Source organism: Hemiscyllium ocellatum, chromosome 33, assembly GCF_020745735.1.
Source record: "Hemiscyllium ocellatum isolate sHemOce1 chromosome 33, sHemOce1.pat.X.cur, whole genome shotgun sequence".
In the NCBI taxonomy this organism is placed as follows: Eukaryota; Metazoa; Chordata; class Chondrichthyes; order Orectolobiformes; family Hemiscylliidae; genus Hemiscyllium; species Hemiscyllium ocellatum.
This window is the reverse complement of record NC_083433.1, coordinates 22,653,828-22,677,554: the sequence shown is the minus strand read 5'-3', so window position 1 is coordinate 22,677,554 and position 23,727 is coordinate 22,653,828. Positions and strand designations below refer to the sequence as shown.

Here is a 23,727-nt window from a genome sequence, read left to right as displayed (position 1 = left end):
ATTTATACACCATACAAAGATCGGACCTGTTATCAGGGACAGTTCTTTTCTGAAGCCTTAAAAGTACTTTGTTTTGATGGAGAGGCAAGTCTACAGGCACTAACTATGCTCCAGATCCATAACCAGGTGTATGTTCCGAAGACAACTGATGCAGCAGTTCCTTGCATTTCTACAGCTCAGTTAATATAGAGAGAAAAAAAAACAGACACCTCAAAAGACATGAATAGAACAGATGCACAGCAAAAGGAGCAAAATTGGGAGTGATCAGAGGTTTGGTCAAAGACCTGGACCTTAAAAAGCGAAGGGACAGTGAGTCTTAGGCAGGTAATTACATTTAGCATGCTATTCAACAGTGACAGGCTGCAGACACGCCAGATCCTATATATAGGAGAGGAGCTCTTTCTAAAATAGCATACTGAATAACAAGCTGGGTTAGAAGTTGTATTAATTGCCATCCCTCCTCCTGCACATATTCTAAATTAACTGTAAACAGAGTTAACCATCACTTGTTCAATTAACATTGCTGAAGCATGTAAGTAGTCTGATCGAGTTATAGAGTCAGAGATATACAGCATGGAAACAGACCCTTCGGTCCAACCTGTCCATGCGACCAGATATCCCAACCCAATCTATTCCCACCTGCCAGCACCCGGCCCATATCCCTCCAAACCCTTCCTCTTCGTATACCCATCCAAATGATTTTTAAATGTTGCAATTGTACCAGCCTCCACCACATCCTCTGGCAGCTCATTCCATACACGTACCACCCTCTGTGAAAATGTTGCCTTTTAGGTCATGGCCCCTTGTACCATGCCCCTCATAATTTTGAAAACCTCTATAAGGTCACCCCTCAGCCTCCGATACTCCAGGGAACAACAGCCCCAGCCTGTTCAGCCTCTCCCTGTAGATCAAATCTGCCAACCCTGGCAACATCCTTGTAAATCTTTTCTGAACCCTTTCAAGTTTCACAACATCTTTCCGATAGGAAGGAGACCAGAATTGCACACAATATTCCAACAGTGGCCTAACCAAAGTCTTGTACAACTGCAAAATGACCTCCCAACTCCTGTACTCAGTACTCTGACCAATAAAGGAAAGCATACCAAATGCCTTCTTCACTATCCTACCTACCTGCGACTCCACTTTCAAGGAGCTATGAACCTGCACTCCAAGGTCTCTTTGTTCAGCAACACTCCCTAGGACCTTACCATTAAGTGTATAAGTCCTGCTAAGATTTGCTTTCCAAAATGCAGCACGACGCATTTATCGGAATTAAATTCCATCTGCCACTTGTCATCCCATTGGTCCATCTGGTCCAGATCCTGAGGTAACCCTCTTCGCTGTCCACTACACCTCCAATTTTGGTGTCATCTGCAAACTTACTAACTGTACCTCTTATGCTCGCATCCAAATCATTTATGTAAGTGATGAAATGTAGAGGACCCAGCACCAATCCTTGTGGCACTTCACCGGCCATAGGCCTCCAGTCTGAAAAACAATCCTCCACCACCACCCTCTGTCTTCTACCTTTGAGCCAGTTCTGTATCCAAATGGCTAATTCTCCCTGTATTCCATGAGATCTAACCTTGCTGATCAGTCTCCCATGGGGAATCACGTCGTTGCTGGAATTGCTATTCAATGTTTTAAAATGATATTTAGTAGTAGCAGCAATGCCCGTATCAAATTGCCAAATGGCTATTTTATGGAAACAAATTCAAATACTTCGATACAGTATCATGATTTGAAGGGGAAACAGACATGCAACATTATGGACAGTTCAAAAGAGTATTGTAAATATTTTCAACGATAATATTGTAAATACCTGCATTTTAACACCTGCACATTGAAATATTCAGCATTGAGCACAATGAGGTATTCAGAGTGAGTGAAATTGGTCATTCAAGTTTAAACATACTAATATTATGCAACCTACATCAAATTCGATAAAGTGAACTTTTTGAGTAATAAAACATCATTTAGCACAATCACAGAATGTGACATAATTCAGTTTGTAAACTTTACTTCAGGATTTTGGGATCTCTCCAAAACAACTATTGGCTGACCACCCCAAACTGAACTTGATGTGAGTGATTTGCTAGGCCACGTCAGAGTGCAGCACATATTGCTGCTGTTTACAACTCAAGACACCTACACCACAGAAATGGCCCATCATATCCACTGGTTAACCTAAAGATCTGACTACACTAATCTCACTCCCTAGAGATATGTCAACGAAGTGAATACCCAAATGCTACTTAATTAGTGAGTTTCTAACTCAACCACTCTTTCAAGCAGTAAATTTCAGACTCCCACCATCCTGAGTGAAAAACAATTCCCCTCAACTCTCTTCTTACCTTAAATCTATGGCACTTTGCTATTGACATACAGAGCTAGACCAAGTAAGGATGGCTATTAATGACGTCTAAAGGCCAACTGCAACAATGGTTTTATGGTTACCATCACTGACACTAGCTTTCAAATCCAGCTTTTATTAATTGAATTTAATTCCATATGTAGCTGTGGTGGGATTTGAACTATTGCTCCTGGAGTACCATAGATCCCCTTTAACTTCTTGTCCAATGCCATTACCATCATATCATCGTATCCTCTAAGTACTCGTGTTATTTTCCCTAACACAAAGCTCAGAATGATTAGTGAAAACTTACACACTTTCAGAACTTAGGTCTACACTTATCAAAAATAGGGAGGTTAGCAATCCTGGGAGCAAGATTTACGCCTGAAACATCGATTTTTCTGCTCCTCGGATGCTGCCTGACCGGCTATGTTTTTCTAGCACCACACTCTTTGAGCACTGCAGATGCTGGAGGTCAGAGTCTGTTTCTCCCAGGTTAGAAACCCTTACGATTTTTAAAAATCCTTACGGAAACTGCATGCATTTGGATACTGGGCTTGATGGTGGGTCAAAAAATACTTGCTTATTTTTAAAAATCCATGTACAGGATGCAGTCCATTTCTGACAAGATCAGCATTTCATGCTCATCTCTAACTGCTCTTCGAAGGGGTGAGGAGATGACATCTTAAACTACTGCATTCTACAAGCAACAGGCAATCTTAACACTTGAAAAATTGACATTTGGACATGGTAACTGGGAAAGAAAAATATCTTTAAAGAAAAGAGTATCCATTTGGGCAATATGACAGAGGACTGTAAGGAAAATTAGTGTAGTTGGTTGATAATTAGCCTCCTAAATTCAACCTTGACAAGGTCTCTCAAAATTCTGTCACGTCACACCAAGTCCCGTTCCTCTGAGGTCACAAGTTGCCTCCTGACTGACCAATGTCTTATCCATAACTTTAAATCCAAGTTCTTGTGCCTCCCTACCTTTGTAAATCTCCTTCAGCTCAGAACCCTCAGATCTCTACACTCCTCCAATTCTGGCTTCTTTAATTCCCAATTTTAACTGCTTCACTGTTGCTATGAGCAGAGGGTGGACAACCTTGAATTGCTCTCACTAGAGCATTGGAGGTTGAGGGGCATAGAAAATTATGACAGGCATGAATAGGTTGGACCAAGGTGGAAATGTCAAATACTAGAAGACACATTTGTTTTTTTTTGGGGGGGGGGGGGGGGGGGGGGGGGGGGGGGGGAGAGAGTTTAAAGTAAATAGAAAGGCAAATTTTGTTTCTATAAAGAGGGTGGTCGTTGCCTGAAATGAACTACCAGGGTGGGGGTAGAAGCAAATATGCTAGCAATATTTAAGAGGCATTTAGACACAGACAGGGAATAGAGGGATATGCACTATGTGCAGGCAATTAGGATCAGTTTAGAATAGCCTCATGGTCAGCACAGATACAGCAGGTTGAACGGTCTGACCACGTGCTGTACTGTTCTATGTTCAAGAAGTTTAACTTATTGAAAATTTTTAAAACGGTGACAACAGTCACAATTATACACTGCCTCCAGATGATCAGTTTAAAGGTTTGCATAATATTACTTGAGGGAGATAATAACTGAAGCTACAAGCTGACACAGCATTATTTAGTCATTTGTCATACTTCTATCAAATACCTAAATCCGAGATTATTAATGAAAACTATAAATGCTTAAAAGCAGCCTTTTATTAACCCATTTACCACTGGTACTTGCTGCTGTTACAAATTATAATTTGTGCATGCTGTAACTCGCATACCACGTTGCGTGAGCATGTGCTGGTATTAGGATTTCAACATAATTCTGAAGATATCGTGAAGAAACTTGCCAATTGAGAATAATAGTGCAGAGCATTGCAAAAATAGAATGCAATTTTTGATACTATTTGTAGGAATTCCTAGTGCACTAACAAATTAAGTGCTGTTAAAAGCTTATCAAAAATATTTCCAAACTATTCCTATTCATTTTAACATACATTTTTATTTTTAAATAACCAAAAAAGTGAACATTATTAGGAAATGGGAAGGGAGAGAGAGAAAATAAAAAGACAACATTTCTTTGGACTACATGGACAACAGATGGTACCTGCACCTCCACGTAAGAACAAAGGAGGAGAACCTCTCTCACTAAGCTAAGCAGCCAACAGCCATGCTAATCCCAGCCCCAGATTCATGCACAGCCACTCAACTGCAAGAGAGTTGCTCTGCCCAGGGCATACTTTCATTGTTTAAAGAGATTCTGCCCCTTAGGAACCAACAACAGAATAAAGCTATGTTTCTTCATTTTACACCATGGTTGCTACAAATTCACTGAAGTAGAATGCACACAAGCAGTCCTCATTCCCTTTGTGCCCTTCAAAAGCAAACAAAGAGGTCAAAGAAATACACAAAACCCAAACTTTCCCTTTTATTTGAAGATGATCAGCATCCAATTAGTTTTCAGCCACAATGAATTTAACATTTGGCAGAGTTCAGCTAAAAGATAAAATAAGTAGAAGAGACTGGAAGGTGTTATTAATATTTCAAACTGTAATACTTAGTCTGACATTTAGAAGACAGATATCTGAATCGAATCATGTAAATTCAAAACATTTTAACAAGAACCCACACTCAATTTAGCAAATTTAAATAAATGCTTCCTTGATGAAGATGAATATATTCAAAATCCAAAACATTCTTACAGACAAGACACTAAAGTGACAACTGGACAGCATCAACCAAACTTATGACCTGTATTGTTGAAGATAAATTTCCTAGGAGAAAGTGAGGACCGCAGATGCTGGAGACCAGAGTTGAAAAATGTGGTGCTGGAAAAACACAGCAGGCCAGGCAGCATCCGAGGAGCAGGAGAATCGACGTTTCGGGCATAAGCCCTTCTTCAGGAAATTTCCTGAAGGGCTTATGCCTGAAACGTCGATTCTCCTGCTCCTCGGATGCTGCCTGGCCTGCTGTGTTTTTCCAGCACCATATTTTCCAACAAGGATAAATTTCCTGTCAAACTAAATCAGCTTTTATGTTACTCATCAACATGTCCACAGAACATCCTGTCATGCTATCCAAACAAATGGATGCACCAGGAGGTGAAGAGCGAGTTCTGCAATTTTCATACTATATTTTCAAACCCTATTGACAAATACGATTGTGAAAAATCTGCACTATTCACAAAAACAAACAATATCTCCCAAAGACTGCTATTTCACAGTAATCTGAGCACTAAGAACTATGGAAACAATACTAGTCCAATGATCTAGCTGCATTTTAAATCTAGACTTAGACATGAAGGATGGGCAAGGTATTGATAGGTTGTAGTATCACAACACAAGGCATTCATTTAAATAGTAAGAACAAGATTTAAAAGATTGAAATAACATCTCTACCAGCTTCTTTTTTTTTTAAGCTTTGACTGTATCAAGCAAAATATATTGTACTCATTTTCCTATATGTCCATAATGCATATCGCATTGCTAAGTAGTACTACTAATAACTTCAGCTTCCAAATACTATTTTTTTTTAAAATGTCCCTGATTTTTAGGATGAGTCAATTTATGCAGATCAAGAATCTAATTTTATCTATTTTATTTATTCACATTTCATCTTTTTTAAACTTCTATTAATCTTTGATTAAAACAAAACAATACTAAATGAAAACCACTTTTGAACAGTTTCACTGGTCAGAAGTCACTGTGTAACTTTTCAATTTTCATATCGCATCTTCTGGGTGGCACAGTGGCTCAGTGGTTAGCACTGCTGCCTCACGGCACCAAGGACACTTGCTCGATTCCAGCCTCGAGTGACTGTCAGTGTGGAATTTACATATTCTCCCTGTGTCTGCATGGGTTTCCTCCAGGTGCTCTGGCTTCCTCCCACAATCCAAAGATGTGCAGGCCAGGTGACTTGGCCATGCTAAATTGGTGAATTGGGTTACTCTTCGGAGGATCGATGTGGACTGGTTGGGCTGAAGGGCCTGTTTCTACACTATACAACATTAGATTAGATTCAATTCCCTATAAAGTCCAACTTTATCAGAATGATGCTGTGACATTGGAAATACTCATTCCGGGTAAATAATACGCCTTAAATGGGAGTTTTCTGTAACTGTCAGCTGATGAAAAGAACACTGCTAGATTGTCAGAGCTCTTTCCAACATTTAATACTCAAATTGCAAGAGTAACTGACCATGTTCTTCACTGTGTCAGCTCTAAGCCAGCAGTTTCAATGTTCAACGCTGAGAAGTGGTCTTTACCATTCTGAATAAGGGACACTGGAGCTGAAATATTAACTGATTTCTCTCCACAGATGCCACATCTGGAGATTTTCCAACAATTTCTGTTTTTATTTCAGTATTTGACAGCTAGGTCTGCAATAGCTTCCTCTAGCACTCTACAGAAGCTCTACGTTGTTTTATTTGCAATATTGGTCAATTTTAAGATTAAATATTTGGATTAGATTTGTGAGTAGCTGAATCACAAATTAAAGAAAATACATTGAATAATTTCCAATTCCATTTGCAATGCAGTCATTTGAAGCCATTAGTATGTGGAGATACTATCACCGCTGCAATTTTTAACAATTAAAAGGTCTATTTATTGCTTGGGTATGGTTATTGTGGGTATACAAGAGATTGACTTTAGTCAGTTTTATTTTATTATGTAGAGGTAGAACGTCTGGGATTGCTTATCAGTCATAACAGCAGCAGTTTGCTCAATTTTCAATCAAAGTGCCTTTAACATGTTCAGACACATCAACAAGATATGAAAATACTTGGGAAAAGATAGAAAATAGACAGAATGCAATTGAATCATTTAGCTTTACCTGAACATGTAAACCTAAAATTAATTGCTGACTGTGCTCTTATGACTGCTGATATTTTCTTTTAAGATCAGTAGTTCTGAATTTTCTCCTCTCCTGACAAACCAACTGTTGTCAAACGTCACCCTCTAGTGTCTTAACTAAGCAGCCACCTTTGTTGTGCAAGTCAGAATGGCGACGAGTTGCTCTTACGGTTAATATGACCAAGTCAAATCCTGTCAGTCAGACCAATTGTCATTAAATAGCAATCAAACTAACAAATCTAAGTTGATTTTTCATAACCAAAGTTTGGTGGAGAGTCCTATCATAATTGAAACATCAACTTTGTTTCTCTCCAAAGATGCTACCAGACCAGAGGTTCTCAAGCACTACTTTTACTTCAAATCTCCAGCATACACAGTATTTTGCTGCAGGCACTATCCAGCTAAGGTCATTTAATTTGGCTCAAACTGAAGCTAGGATCTTCTGGTCTTTATGGTTTAATTTAACATTGTGTGAAATCATTGCCCAATCTTCAGTTCAGCCAATTTTCAACTTGTAAAAGACAAATGAGAAGCCCAAGAGATGATTGTAATTCTATGCAAGTATACAAAGGAGAATTTAGCTGTTCCATTTATTATTGAAAACTTGAACCCTGTACAATACAATTGAGACAAACTTCATATTTCAGTAGTTACCTTTGTAAGATTTAATGTGAAAAATCTTGGTTTTTACCTTGCTCACTGTTCCAGGTTGGGGTCCTTTGAGACCTGCTGGCATCTGAGGTGATCCTTGGGATAATGTATCTGCAAGTAGATTGTTTGTGTTGGACATTCCTGGGCTTGAGTACTGTACATTGGGTCTGCCTCTTCCAGCACCAAGAGAACCATTAATTACTTGTCCCTGCATCATGCCCTGTGCATTGCCACTGCTCATCAGGGCTGGATTCATATTGGTATTGATGCTCATCCCAGCTTGGTTGGTTGGGCTGTTTACACCAGGCATCAGACCAGTTGCAGACGTATGAAGCTGATCATGTTTTTGTGGGTTCACAGATTGCGGTGTTGGAGGTCTCTGGTTTGCTCCACTTGCTCCCATTCCCAAGTTAGGAGGAGATGTAAGACCACCTTGAGTTAGGGGGCTCTTTACCATACTACTTAGGCTTCCTATACTGGGACTGTTTTGTTGGCTTTGGCTGCCTACTGACTGCACTGGACTATCCATGGAGCGTGATGAGGCACCACCAGAACTGACTGCTCCATGTCCCATATTGATACTGGAACCACTGCCCCTTAGAAGCTCTGACAATTGTTTATGCTTTGAGGCAGCATCCTGCACCATTCCAACACCAGTAAGCTGAGCCAGATCACCACCATTGGTCAGTCCTAATGGATCTGAACGAATCAGTTCATCTGGCAAGTCATTCTCAAGATCAAATAGGGATCCAAAATCTGAAACGAGAAAAAAAACAAATTACAAATCATTTCATACTCAGGATGCCTGCTTTTACAAGCATGATCATTTCCCACTAACATGGAAAATCCTGGCCATGTGCTGTCTGGGATGAGAAGAAATGGTTGATGGGTTATCGTGGACTGATCCTACACTGTTAATAAAAAGAACCATTAACTAGTCTAATTGCCAAACTTTTTTTTTGCCTTCCCCACCTTTTATCTACTATGCATTTATCCAAGCACTGCAGGTCCTGTGGTCTTCACTGCACACTGACAATTCATAGGAAAAATTAAACTGCATACTTCAAATATGTAACAGTATACATTAGTGCTTTAATGCTGAACACCAATGAGCGAATTAACTATATTTTGTTAACAAGTGACAATAACTCAAACATGCTTTTCTTCAATGTTCTAAATTTTTATAGCATGTCATGAAACAGAATAATGGTTAAAAAATTCATTACAATAGGCTAAAAGTTCACCAAATTATTTTGTAGTAGTTTGAATCTCCATCTCAGTTCTGTACATTCCTTCCCCCTTAATCTTTCCACGCTTTACAATTTCTAGAAATGAAAACAGCCTTCCTGCACCCAAGTTTGAACATAATACTATCAATTTCCACCCACCCATTCCAAGGATTTGACTGATTATTTTTACTAGCAAGCATGCTTGGATTAGAAATTTTCAAATGTTCTTAGTAACAGATTGAGCCTAGGTCCAATCATTCCCTCACACATTGATATTTCAATGCAGAGTGTAATCTAACATTTTTGAAAATTGTTATTTAGGATGCGTTCCCATTTCAGCAGCAAATTACAAATTCATGATGCATAATTCACAGTATTAATGAAGTTTATTGTAAGATACTAAGTATCTAGCAGTACATTATGCTCAGCTTCAGAGTTGGAAACTTACAGTACATGGGCTCTCATCATATAATCCAAAATTCATAGCACAACAAAGTGCTATGCAGCTCTTCATGTTATGCGAACAGTTTGCTGGAATATTTCAAAACTAATTGTACTCTGATGGCCACCTAGAACCCAGGTGTCTTCACCTAGTTCAAATATCGATTAAATTTTCTCTTATAACATGCAAAGTTCTCAAGCTCTACCATTCCCTGTAGCACAGCCTTGCAACTTCAGAGAGACTTGGTCTCTATTCTTGCTCCTCTTCATGAGTGTTTCAAATTTGAGTCTTCATCATCACAACTTCCTGACCAGAACAGCCTTTTTTTTAAATACAATCAATTTTTTTCTTAGGATTCTCACCTTCAGTGGAAAGAGATCCAAATCCTCTCTTCATATGATTTCCAATCTCTAGCATCATTGAAGTGAATCCAAGACATAAGCTTCGTTCACAATATTCTATCTGCTGTCTCACTGGTGTCTGGCACTAATCTTAATTGCTGTATTATCTTACTTGCATCTACTCCTCCATTTATGAAACCCAACATTACTGTTTCTGCATTTCTCCACACCCATCATCTTTCTGGAATCCATACTTTGTTCCATTCTTCAATATTCCTCTCAAAATGTGTTACCTCTGTTAAACAAAGAAACAAAGTCTCCTTGAAAAATTTCCACATTAATCAAAAGCCCTATGTTTTTAAATTTTAAAAAAGTACCTTTTCAGATAATTTTGAAGTTTGCATTCCCCAATCTCAAACAGACCATTACCACTCAGGAGAAGGCCCTACAGCCACCATATCTTCAATGACCATGATGTCATTTTAAATGAATCCAATTTGCATGCACATGGTGCACATTCCTCTATTCCCCACCTGTTCACATGACTGTGTACATTCATCTTAAACACTGGTATTGCATCAGATTCTACCATCTGATACATGTAATCCATTCCAGGCATCTACCACCCTCTGTAAACAGAACTATCTGGCCTTGCACATTTTAAATTTTCCCCTCGCACCATAAATCTACTTTCTAATATGTGACATTTCTACCATGTGGAAAAGACTCAGAATTATATAAAATCAAGAGGCATGGATAAGTCTATCAGGTCATCCCTCAGCTTCTGACATTGTATCAAAAACAATCCTAATTTACCCAAATAATATCTGAAGGAGCTGCGAATGTTTTAAGTCAGAAACAAAATAGAAATTGCTGAAAAGGCTCAGCATATAGGCCCTAGTTCTGAGGAAGGGTCATTCGACCCGAAACATTAACTAATTTGTCTGTACAAATGCTGCCAGACCTGCTGAGCTTTTCCTAAATTTGTCCAATTTCTCTTCATAGCTAATACAGACCAATCAAGGCAACATCCTGATAAATCTCTTTTGCATATCCTCCCTATAGTGTGGTGACCAGAAATGTTACTCTATGTATATTCAAGCGAAACTTTTATGCAACTGCAACATGACTTACCAATCTTTAGACTCCGTGCCCCAATCAATGTAGGCAAGCATGCCTCAAGTTTTCTCTATACTTATTCACTTATGTTTCAGGGAGCTGTGGATATGTACCTAAGATCCTTTTGTATAATTAATGCTAAGAGTCCTGCCTTTTACTGTATACTTTCCTCTTGCATGAGACTTCTCAAAATGCACTCTCACATCTCTAGATTAAACTCCCAATTATCATTTCTCCACCGACTTTTCCAATTGATCTATTGCCTGCTGTATCCTTTGATAGCCTTCCTTACAATCCACAACCAACAATTTTCTTGTCTCCTGCAAATTTATCAGACCACGTACATTTCCATTCAAACCATTTATATTAAAAACAGAGATCCAAGCACTGATCACAGGCCTCCAGTCAGAAATGTACACCTCCACAATAACCCTTTGTCTTCTATGATCAAGCCAATTTTGTATGCAATTTATCAACACACCAATGATTCCATGCAACTTAATATTCTTGACTAATCTACCATGAGGGAACATGTCAAATGCTTTTACAACATCCATGCAGACTACATCCACTACCTTGCCCTCAATCATTTTCATCATTTTTTCTAAAAACCCAACTGAATTTGTGTGGGATGGCCTTGTGTCACAATGCTATGCTTTACCAAATGTGTATTAGCCCTGTCTTTAAGAATTTTTCCTATAATTTCCCGACACTGATGCAAGGCTCATTGTTATTTGATTTCCTGGATTATCTCTGCTGTGCTTCTTGAAAAAACATGTAACAACACTAGCTATTCTCCAGTTTTCTGGGACCTTGCCTGTTGCTAAAGAGGATATAAAAGATCTCTCTCAAGGTCGTGGAATTTCCTCCCTCGGCTCTCTCGTTATCATGGGACAGAAGCCATTATACCCCAGAGATTTATCTGCCTTAAATGCTTTAAGACACCCAGCATCCCCAACCTTCTTAATATCATGGTGCCTTAGAATATCAACATATTCCTCCCTAACCTTATCAACCATGTGCTGCTCCTTGGTGGATTCTGATGTGAAGTACTCCTTAAGAACCTCACTCACTTCCTCTGGCTCAACAAAAGCTCTCTCCTTTATTCTGAAGTGAATCTAACCTTTCCCAAGCAACCCTCTTTTGCTCGATATATGTCTAAAATACCTTAGGATTCTCCTTAATCCTACTTGGCAAGGATATTTAATGCCTCCTGTTGGCCCTCCTAATTCCTTAAGTATTTTATTGCTTCCTTTATATTCCTCAAGCACCTTTTCTGATTTCAGTTTCCTTCACCATACATACATAAAGTTTTCATAAACCGGCACCTATTGGACTAGCAGTGAACCAGACGATCAAGTATCCTAATTGATCAGGAGGTCCACATAATCAATGTAAAAGTACACTAATTAACAGGAACATAATGGAGGAGGTATACGTGCCACTGATATACCGTATTTAAGTGATTTATGCTGTAAATGATGCAATTTTGCCTTATATAAAACTTACTTGCAGAGAGTCTTTTTACTCACATCTAAACTGATGACCCAAACACTGTGAAGTTCGCAATTGTGCAGTAAATTTTTGATATTTCAGGTATATAAATGTTGCCCTTTTATCAAGAATGCCAATGCATAACGTGCTGGTTAAAAAACAAGATTTGCAGCACTCCCTTTTCCTTGCCAGAATCTTGTCACCTTTACCTTTCATCCTCACAGAACACGTTGGCCCTAAGTTCTGATCAACTGGTCTTTAAAATACTCCGTCAGATGTAGATTTATACTCAAACAATTTGGCACTTTCACCAAAGGACCAGCTGTATCCTTATCCATAATTATTTTTAACAAACCTATGGAATTATGATCACTGTTTTCAAAATGCCACCCCTCTAATTCTACTTCCTGTTATTCAGCTAACATTTCATCCATTTTACTACATTTCCTCTTTTACACATATTTGAAGTTTTGAACATCCAGTTTGCATTCTATTGGGTACCTTTTAAAATCTACAAACTGCATACATCTACTGAATTCTATTTATTCAGTTTTTTTCTCAAAGTAAAACAATTAAATGTGGCAAAGTCTACACTGCTTTAACATTGTCTTTCGACAGCCCTGCATTTCTAGGCACAGTTTGATTTCAACTGATAGACTCCAAGAATTTCCAACAAATAGTTTTGGAATAAATAGCTCGTGTTTTATTTGAAAATTTCTAACCAATCTATTTAGAGATGTTATTACACACCCCTGGAGCTGATAGGACTTGAATTTTGGGCTTTCTGGCTCAGAGGACACTACCGCTACACAAGACTCCCTATTTCATCATTCTCTCCCTGAGGAAAAAAGATGTCAAATTGTCAACTCTCCAGTTCTACAATTCAATTAGTCTTACAGGAAGTTTGTAGAATCACACCAGAACTTCTAATATAATTTTTGATTTCTTTCAATAGTCTTTGTTAGTTACCAGCCTTCTTTTCTTAAAAAACTTTATTTCTGAATGTTATATTTAATAATTATTCTGTATTTGTGTCAAGCAACCTTGCACTCTTACTTCCACCTTAAAAAAATTCAAGAAATGAGGCATCAATGGCAACGTCAGCATTTGTTGCCCACATCCCACTTCCCTACAGAAACTCCATTATTCGATCATTCCAGTCCATCTAGTGCAGGTCCACCAAAAACATAGCTAAGAAGGGAAATCCACAATCTTGATCAACGGCCAGTGAGAAGGAACAGGAATATAATTCTAAAGGATGGTGCACAATCTGGCTGATGCTTTGTAGAATGTGAAATCATTGAGAAGTTAGGAGGTAAGTTTCTATCTCAGAATTCCCAGTTTTTCACCTGCTCTTGTAGTCACAGTATCTTCATGGTCAACTTTAGTTTCTGGACAAATGATACTTCCTAGGATGTTTTGGAGTCATGGGTGATGGCTGGATTACCTGACACTTGCATGGGATGAATGTCACTATTAGCTAAAGCCTGAATGTTACCTAGATCTTGCTACGTATAGACATTGACTACTTCAATAATGCAGAATAAAAAAAGATGCAGAATAAAAAAAGATATTTTATTAATATTGCTACCATACTAGACATTACCCTTCATTGTGAATAGTCTCACTCTCATTATTCTTTTGCATCTCCTAAGCTCAGAAAAGCCCTTAAAAGCATCTGCCATGCACTATTTGTTTTACATCAGCCAAACACATGCATGTGCGTTTGAATGAACAAGTGACAGTAAGAGAATTTAAGACAACAGGAGGGAAATCAACAAGACAGGAATAGATGAGATCCTCTCACTATAGTATCATTCTATCGGCTACGTTAATATAAAATCTAATTCAGTTAGATTTTACAAACAAGCTTCACTCCCCACTGCCTAAGGAAGCTAGTATGCTTTTTAATAAAAAGCGATACACTAAACTGTACCAAAGTTGCTCTGTAAAGTCCCTTTGACTTGTATTACTTAAAACTAAATTTAATTACTTACAGCTTTTAATACTGCATGGAACTTAATAATGCTCACAAAACAATACTTCAGTGCAAATTAATTCCAAGAGAAATTCTAATACATTCAGTTTTACAAAGCCAAGGGCACAACACAAACTTGCATTTTGCAACTCTAGAACATTGTACAAAACAGAATATTAATTACGGCAGTCAATTAGGAGAGTAATAGTTGCACAGATACACCACCAGACTTCCAAATCTTTCTCAGTATCCTGACTTGGAAATATATCACTCTTCCTTTATCACTAATCAGTCAAAATGTCTTAGCTAACAGCACCATGAGAATATCTTCATCATGTGACTACTGTGGTTCAAGTTGGAAGCTCACCATCACCTGATAAATGACAATTGGGGATGGAAATACATGCTGGCCTTCCCAGTATCTCTCACAACCAATGGATGAATACGTTAAAAATAATATCCAAAAGAAAGATCAAAATACAAATACCTTTCAAACAATATTTTTTCCATTAGGATATATTAGAATGTTCAATCAATTTTTCTGACAAAGGGGTCATTTACAGACTGTACTGCACAGTCTTACAGTTCAGTGCAGAAGAAATAGTTCATCAAAATAGGATTTCATGCTGAATGGAATTATGTGAAATCTCTTGGAATTCCACAGAACTGCAGATTTTCTATGAATTCCAGCCTCTCAGATTTAGTTCTCATTCCCACCTTTAAGGGATATTCTTCCTACCAAAACTCAAAAGCTCAAACTACAATAGAAAAACAACGGATTTTGAGCATATAAACAATCGATGAAAGCAAATGATATGAATAAGGCCATAAAAAGGAATAAAGCACTGGTTTCATTTCCAGGAAAATAGGACTGAGAAGCAAGAAGCTACCCCAAGCTGGAGTAGAACCTTGGCCAGACCATGCTGAAAACTGTCAAGATTACAGTGGTGCTGGAAAAGCACAGCAGGTCAGGAACATCCAAGGAGCAGGAAGATGGACATTTCGGGCAAAAGCCCTTCATCAGGAATTCCTAATCTAACCTAGACTCTAATCTCCAGCATCTGCAGTACTCACAGCCGCCATGTTGAAAACTGAACAGTTCTGGTCACCAGATTATAAAATTATGACACTGACAGGGGAGCAAGCAGAAAGCTTTGCAAAAGGATAATACAAGATCTAAGAAGTTATTAACTGTCAGGAAAAGACGAAGGAGACTGGGTTTTATTCTCACAAAAATAAAGGACAGTATGGAAAATGAAAGAGATGTGAAGGAGATCAAAACTTAGGGTCATAAACATAACAGTCAACTAAGAAATCCAATAGGGAATTCGGCACAAATCTCTGAAGAAAATTCCAAGGGTGGAAGAAGATACGGTAACAGTATTAATGAATTTCAAAATGAGGGATAGGTGCAGATATCAACTCCGTTTCCTTATACGGTCATTTCTTCCATAACGTGATAGTCACATTCCTGCGAGACCCTGCAATATACAAACTTGCACAATACAAATAACACTTAGTGTTGGCAATCTAATCATGTTATAGCCAACACGTTTTACAAATTTGCATTTTAGAAACAGCGTTCCCTATTCACCAATCGTATTACAGCCAATTTGCATTAATGAAATATGCGTTATAGCAGAACTGACTGTGCTGCCCCATGTCCCTTGGTTCCCATAATGCCCAAAAATCTGTCGGTCGGTCTTAAAGCTGGGCGACACAGTGGCACGCACTGCTGGCTCACAGGGCCAGAGACCTGGGTTCAATTCCCACCTCAGGCGACTATCTGTGCAAACTCCACACATTCTCCCCATGTCTGCGTGGGTTTCCTCCAGGTGCTCCAGTTTCCTCCTGCAGTCCAAAGATGTGCAGGTTAGGTGAATTGGCCATATTAAATTGCCCGTAGTGTTAGGTGAAGGGGTAAATGTTGGGGAATGGGTCTGGGTGGGTTGCTCTTCGCAGGGCCAGTGTGGACTTGTTGAGCCACAGTAAAAGTAGTCTAATCTAATCTAAAGCAACTGAACAACTGAGTATCTACATCGCTCTGGGTAGAGAATTTCAAATTATGCACAAACTTTTGAATGAAGGAATGTTAAACTGCTGACATCCTGTCCTGTGGCTGTAGACATCTACTTGCGTAGACATCTACACCATCGAGACTACTTAAATTTATATTTTTCAATAAGATCACCTCTCATATTAATCTTCATTGAACAGAAGTCTAGCCAACTCAATATTCTTCAGAGAGCCCCCTCATCCCAGGAATCAATCTAACTTCTATCATGCCTCAAGAAGATATCCCTCCTTATGCAACGAGACTTAAAACTGCATATAATATTCCAATACTAGTAAGATTACTTTAGTTATAATCCAACCCCTTTGCACGAAATGTAATCATGACATCTGCTTTCCTAACAGAATCTACTTACTATCTCTGTGATCCACGTGCAAATTCCCTGAATCGAAGAGCATGGTCCTGGGAAAGCAGCCGGTCAGGCAGCATCCAAGCAGCAGGAGAATTGACGTTTCAGGGGTATGCCCAAAATGTCGATTCTCCTGCTCCTCGGATGCTGCCTGACTGGCTGTACTCTTCCACCACCACACTCTTCGACTCTAATCTCCAGCATCTGCAGTCCTCACTTTCTCCTAATAAATCCCCTAAATCCCAAACTTCATTGGTCTCTTGTCTTTAGTAAAAAGGGAAATCTAGATAAACAAATCAGGAAATAAAGGACTAGAAAGTTATGATGGCCCAGATCTTCTAATTTGAGATATGACTTGGAGGAACTGATGTTGGACTGGGGTGAACAAAGTTTAAAAGAAATCACCACACCAAATTATATTCCAACAGGTTTAATTGGAAGCACTAGCTTTCGGAGTGCTGTTCCTTCGTCAGGTGGTTGTGGAGGATAAGATCACGATCACAGAATTTATAACTAAAGGAGTCTAGCATCATGGAGTTGTGATGCATTAAACAATTTTAGATTAAATCTTTCATCTTTTAAGATTGAATATGCTGGTTTCTGTTCTTTGGTATGTAAATCCTAGAACTTTTTAAAAATTACATTCTCAGGCATCTCACTGTATTGCAAACGCATGGATAATCTCACAATGCTACACTTCTCTAGCTTCCACCCAAAACGTATTAAACAGCCATCTCCTTACAGATAAGCCCCCTGCATACAGAGGATCTGTTCGGATAAGGAGGAATGTGACGGACACTTGAAAGTGCTCAACGGTGCTCTCATAAGAACAGGAACAATGTTCTACTCATTGATCGCCAGTTCCGACGTACCACAGCAAGTAACTGTAATGACCTGCTCAGGAGACAGATAAGGGGTGCAACAGATAGGGTACCCTTCCATGTCCAGTACTTTCTGGGAGCCAAATGACTATGCCATGGTCTTTGCACTCTTCAACACATTATCGATGAAGATAAGCACCTTGCCAAGACCTTCCCTATGCCTCCTCCACTTCTCACCTTTAAACAACCATCAAACCTTAAACAGATCATTGTGCGCAAACATCCCGACCTTCAAGACTACAACACCATACAACCCTGTCGCAGCAGCCACTGCAAGATATGAGAAAATATCGACAGTGATAACACCGTTACATGTGGAGGCACCCCGCATCATGCACGCGGCAGGTACTCATGCCACTCAGCCAACATGGTGTATGGTGCATGCAAGGATGCCCTGAGGCATGGTACATCGGCGAGACCGAGCAGATACTATGACAAAGGATGAATGGACACCGCGCAACAATCACTAGGTAGGACTGCTCCCTCCCAGTCGGGGAACATTTCAGCAGTCCAGGGCATTTTGCCTTGGACCTTTGGGTGACCATCCTCCAATACAGACTTCAGGACAAGCAACAACGCAGAGTGGCTGAGCAGAAGCTGATAGCAAAATCCCCAAGGAAATGGCCTCAACTGGGACATTGGTTCATGTCACACAACAGGTGATCCCACTGCATGTTAAACACACACACACATATACATATATACACATATATACACACACACACACATACATACACCCATGCAGACCCTCTCTCATACACAAGCTCTCTCTCCCTCTCATACGCACACACAGACACTGCCGGCACTCTCACCGACACATATCCGATCATACTCTCACACACACACACACACACTCGCTCTGTTGTTCCTACATGCACACACACAAGTTTATGGAGTGAATCTGTTTTTGCAGAATTGCATTTTATTTTACTCAAAAACTGCATGAATCTATGTAAAACAAACAATGCAGAGGGCTTGTCAGTCTGAATAAACATTGGGACACACACAGACTTCACACCTATTGCTAGAAAAGCTGAACTATATGGAGAATGTAATTTAAAACAAGTTTTGGGATTTACATATCAAAGAACAGAAACCAGCATATCCAATTTTTAAAAATGAAAGATTTAATCTAAAATTGTTTAATGTATCACATATCTGTGACACTGGACTCCTTTGGCTATAAATTTTGTGATCATGATCTCATATTTCAGAACCACCTAATGAAGGAGTGACGCGCCAAATGCTACTGGTTCCAAACAAACCTATTGGACTATAATCTGGTCTTTTGTGGTTTTTAATTTGAGATAGTCTTTCAGCGATGTAGCCTGAACATGCAATATGGGACCCTCAGAAGTCCCAACGTGCCAACTTCCCAAAAATTGTCTGAAAATCTTAAACATCAATGTGCAACTACCTTACGCTTGGAAACCTCCAAAAAAGTTTACAATTCTGTATCTTAGAGTCTTAAATTTCAGATGGATCTGACTCAATATCTGAAGTGTTAGCTGGGAGAAATTACAGGGAATCAAACTTGCTCTAATTCCTGAGTAATTGTGAAATTGAATTCCTCCCCAAAACAAAGCACCCTAATATGCCCCAATATCAACCTCCCACACCTGAATTGAGTCTGACCAACAAAGCTCTTCTTTCCCAACATAAATGAAGCCCACCTCCAAACAACCTTACCCAGCCACCTTTCGCCTTACTCTCCTCAACCACTTACCAACTCTCCAGAGAGAGGGGTGGTGGCAAACTGCATTCTTGAGCTGCTGCAGTCCTTGGGGTATAGAATACCCACAGTGCTATTAAAAAGGGAGTTCCAGGATTTTGACCCAGCGACAATGAAGGAACGATGGTATAGTTCCAAGTCAGTTGTGTGGCTTGGAGGGGAACTTGCAGGTGGCGATGTTCCCATGCGTCTGCTGCCCCTGTCCTTCTGGGTGGTAGAGGTTGTAGGTTGAAATAATACCACCAATAGGAAACAGGAGAAAATCATTATGGTAAATACTAGTTTCAGATACATTGTATTTAGATAATATAAAAAGGGACAAGCCGAACATAGATTTTATTTTAAAATAGTTTGCTTGTTCACAGCTGTAAGCAAAGATTAAGCAATGCAGGAACTTGGATACATTTTGATTTTTTTAATGATTCTGATTTTGGGGTCAAATCCAATGACTACCAAGAACATTAAATCTAGAACATTACAGTTCTAATACGTAAAATTTCAGTTTTACACACACTTTCCACATTGGCAGAGCATACCTTCGGAAGCCTGCAACCTATCTAGATAGCCAAATTAATCCACATGCAGAAGGCAACACAATGACTGGAGCTGATGATATCAACACCATTTAGCATAGCATGTTATACAGAAAAATTTCTTCCAAAACCACTATCTTAAGTGTTTCTCTTTAACCAGGAAAAATACATTTGTTTCCAGGTGATGCAATAAATGAATTCTGGAAAACAAAAAACCTAAAATAAAGATGACCATCCAAATAGACAAAAGTGGAAGTAGGTCAACCAGGATCAAAGTTTTCTATTTCAAATATTTTATTGCTCAATAATCAATTAGTTTATTTTGGAGCTTGCAGTGGATGTTTTGTAACCGCTACTTCAACATTGAAAAAGACTAAAGCAAAAAATTGATTTAAAAAGACAAAAATAATTGAGCCACTAAGTATTCACGCAATTAACATTTTGCATTAAGATAGACATTACATTTTTTTAAATGACACATATCAGGCTTCTGTACCAATGCTCTTTTTTATAAGAAAGATTTTAAGTAGTCACTTCCTGCATTACATCGGTTGCGCATAAGATCCAAAAGACAGATTAAAAATTCGAAGTAATTTTAGGACAACATGCATGACACCCAATCATGCACACAAACTGCAATGACTCAGAATATATTAGTTAGAAAAATAAGCATTTACCATTAGCATACAATACTCAAGGTTTAATTAATAGGGGTACCGAGTCCAAGAGCAGGCATGACATGATGAAATTGTATAGTCCATCTAAGGAGAAAGTGAGGACTGCAGATGCTGGAGATCAGAGCTGAAAAATGTGTTGCTGGAAAGGCACAGCAGGTCAGGCAGCATCCAAGGAGCAGGAGAATTCATGTTTCGGACTTATGCCCGAAATGTCGATTCTCCTGCTCCTTGGATGCTGCCTGACCTGCTGCACTTTTCCAGCAGTCCATCTAAGGTCTAACCAGTGTCCTATGTACAGTTTTGGTTGCCACACTATAGGAAGGTTGCAAATGCACTGGAGAACATGCAAAATGAATTTTTTAAAAAACAACAAGTTCCAGCAATAAGACACCAGTTATAAGGAAAGACTGGAGAAGTTGAAACTATTATCTTTGGAGAGAAGACTAACAGGAGATTTAGTAGAAGCTTTCAAATCATGAGTGATCTCGACAGAGTAAATAGGGAGGATCTCTAAATGAAGGAGAACCAGGGGACAAAGTTTTAAAGTATTTTGAAAAAGAAAAAAGGCGAGGTGAGAAAAAGAAAACTTTTCATGGACTGTCTGGAATGCACTAACTAGAAACATGGGGCGAGGGGGGGGGGATAGATTCAAATAGACATTGGGTGGATCTTCAAATAGAAAGAACATGCAGGATTTCAGGGGAAATTAAGATTGGCTGCAAGTTAAAATACTGAGAGAGTTGTACAGACACGGTAGGTCAAGTGGACTCCTTCTGTACCGTAACAATTCAGAGATGCTGAAAAGTGTTTGTGTAAAGAATTTTCAGAAACTGAACGTCCAGCTCTGTTAGTTATAAAACACACTCACATTTGTATGATTTGTTCTCAGAATGTGGCATCACTGACAATGAAAGTATTAAATGGCCATCCCCAATTGCTTGAAAAAATTTTGCTTCAGTTTGTTTGCAAGGCTACTTTAGAGGGCTATGAATCACAACTGCTGCAGGCTTGGAAACACACATCCAGGACAGACCGAGTACAGATGGTAGACTTTGTTCCCAAAAGGATATCAATAACTCCACCAGTTGATGTCTGAAGAACAATCTGATGATGTTGAAGTTACTTTTACTGCTAATATCCTCTGGATTATTCCTCCAGATTTCTACTTACAAGTCCATCAACACTGCAATAACATTAACTGCTTATATTCCAGGTAAGGAAAACAAATTTGTTAATAAAATAAAAGTACCCTCTATACTGGTGTATAATCATGTATGTCATTTGCTGCAACTGGCCTGTGCCATCTTTATTCTCTACATCAGACTCCTCCCACATCACTTCACCCATTAATACCACAACCTAAAACAAAATACGCAAGATGTGAATTTTGTTTTACTACACTACCAATTATATGGAAACATACTGAAACAGGTAACCAAGCACTACTTTGCAGCAAAACTATCCCTACAAAAACAAATCCTGTGAGAACAGTTAAGTACTCTCCATAGCAATTCAATTAGAAACACAGTCTTGTAACAAATACAACTCATGATAGCAATAAGGGCAGAAATCTTTGAAGCAGAACTGGAGTAGACTATTCAACCCATCAGATTTGTCCTGTGATTCTAAATCACGGCTAATCATCTTTTCAACACCTCTTGTCCTCACTATCTTTGTATTCCCAAATATCACTAGTCTCCAGAAGCCCCTGTCTCAAACATGCTTAATGATGGTGCTTCTACATCCCTCTAGCACAGATTTGAAAGAATCCCTGATCTAAAAGAAGAGATTTCTCATTGCAGTCCTTTATCCAAAGATTATGCCCCATAATTAAAGAGTCACCAACCCGGAGAAACATCCTATCTACAGGTATCCTGTCACGCGTCATTGAAATTTACAAGTTTCTTACAAGATCATACCTCATTCTTTGCAACCCTCGAGAATACAGACCTGGTTTCTTCAACCTCTCCTCAAGATAATCCCACCATCTCAAGGACCACAGTCCCTTTCCAGTAAGCATATCCTTCCTTAGGTGAAGAGACCAAAACTGTGCACAATATTCCAGGTGAGTTCTCACCAAGCTCTATACAATGGCAAGACATTTACCCCATGTACTCTAAAGCTCCTGAACATGAATGCCAACATACTGTTTGCCTTCCTAATTGCTTGCTGTATCTGCATAATAGCATTTGGTGATTCATGGACAAGGAGACCCAGATCACTTTGAAAACCAATACTTCCCACCCCTTCGCTCCATTTAAGAAATGTTCTGCCTCTTTTTTTTCTGCAAAAGGGAATAATGTCTCACTTATTGTATCTCATCTATTTTCTAGCCCAGTCACTTTCCTTGTCCAAGTCATCTTGAAATCTCCTTGCATCCTCCTCACAGCTCAACAAACATTAATAAGTTAGGTAAATAAAAACAATTCAAGATCAATTTTGATCCGTTTTTAAATTTTCAGCTTTACAATGCAAAGCCATACAGCAGCTTCTAACAGTTCCAAGCAACAGAATGCATGCTTGCGAGGTCACCTAAATCTTAAGAACACTGAGGGTCAACCTAAGTATATTCAGAGTGCACACTATGTCTCTTTCAAATCATACCCAAGCCTAATACCACTGTAATTCAAAATATTCTCTCTAACTGCTGGCCAGGTTTGCAAGATCAAAATGTATATTTATTACCAGATTATTTTCTGGAGTTAAATGGACATACCATGAAAATATCAAACAAGTTTTTGATTGAAATCCAGATGGTTGACCTGTTATAGCCATACAAGCTAAGTCTAATTAGAAGAGATTTCCCTGACACTTGGATAGCAGTAAGACACTGTGAGAGAAAAAGAGGACTACTTTGGCCACTTCACAATTACAAATGAAAAAAAAAACCAACGTGTAAAATTTGGAAAATAAGAAGTTGCTAAAACATTAGGTAAAATTGGAGGTGCAGTAGACAGTGAAGAAGGTTACCTCAGATTACTACAGGATCTTGACCAGATGGGCC

At 38.9% G+C, this 23,727-nt stretch overlaps 1 protein-coding gene across 1 annotated transcript in view; it reads right to left on the bottom strand.

Moving 5' to 3' along the window:
• LOC132831480 (histone acetyltransferase p300-like) overlaps positions 1–23,727 on the bottom strand; it is a 123,475-nt gene that overhangs the window by 74,815 nt on the left and 24,933 nt on the right. Inside the window, exon 2 of the mRNA XM_060849644.1 lies at positions 7,915–8,630. Coding sequence (XP_060705627.1) covers positions 7,915–8,630 — 716 coding nt within the window. The remainder of the gene's footprint in view (positions 1–7,914; positions 8,631–23,727) is intronic.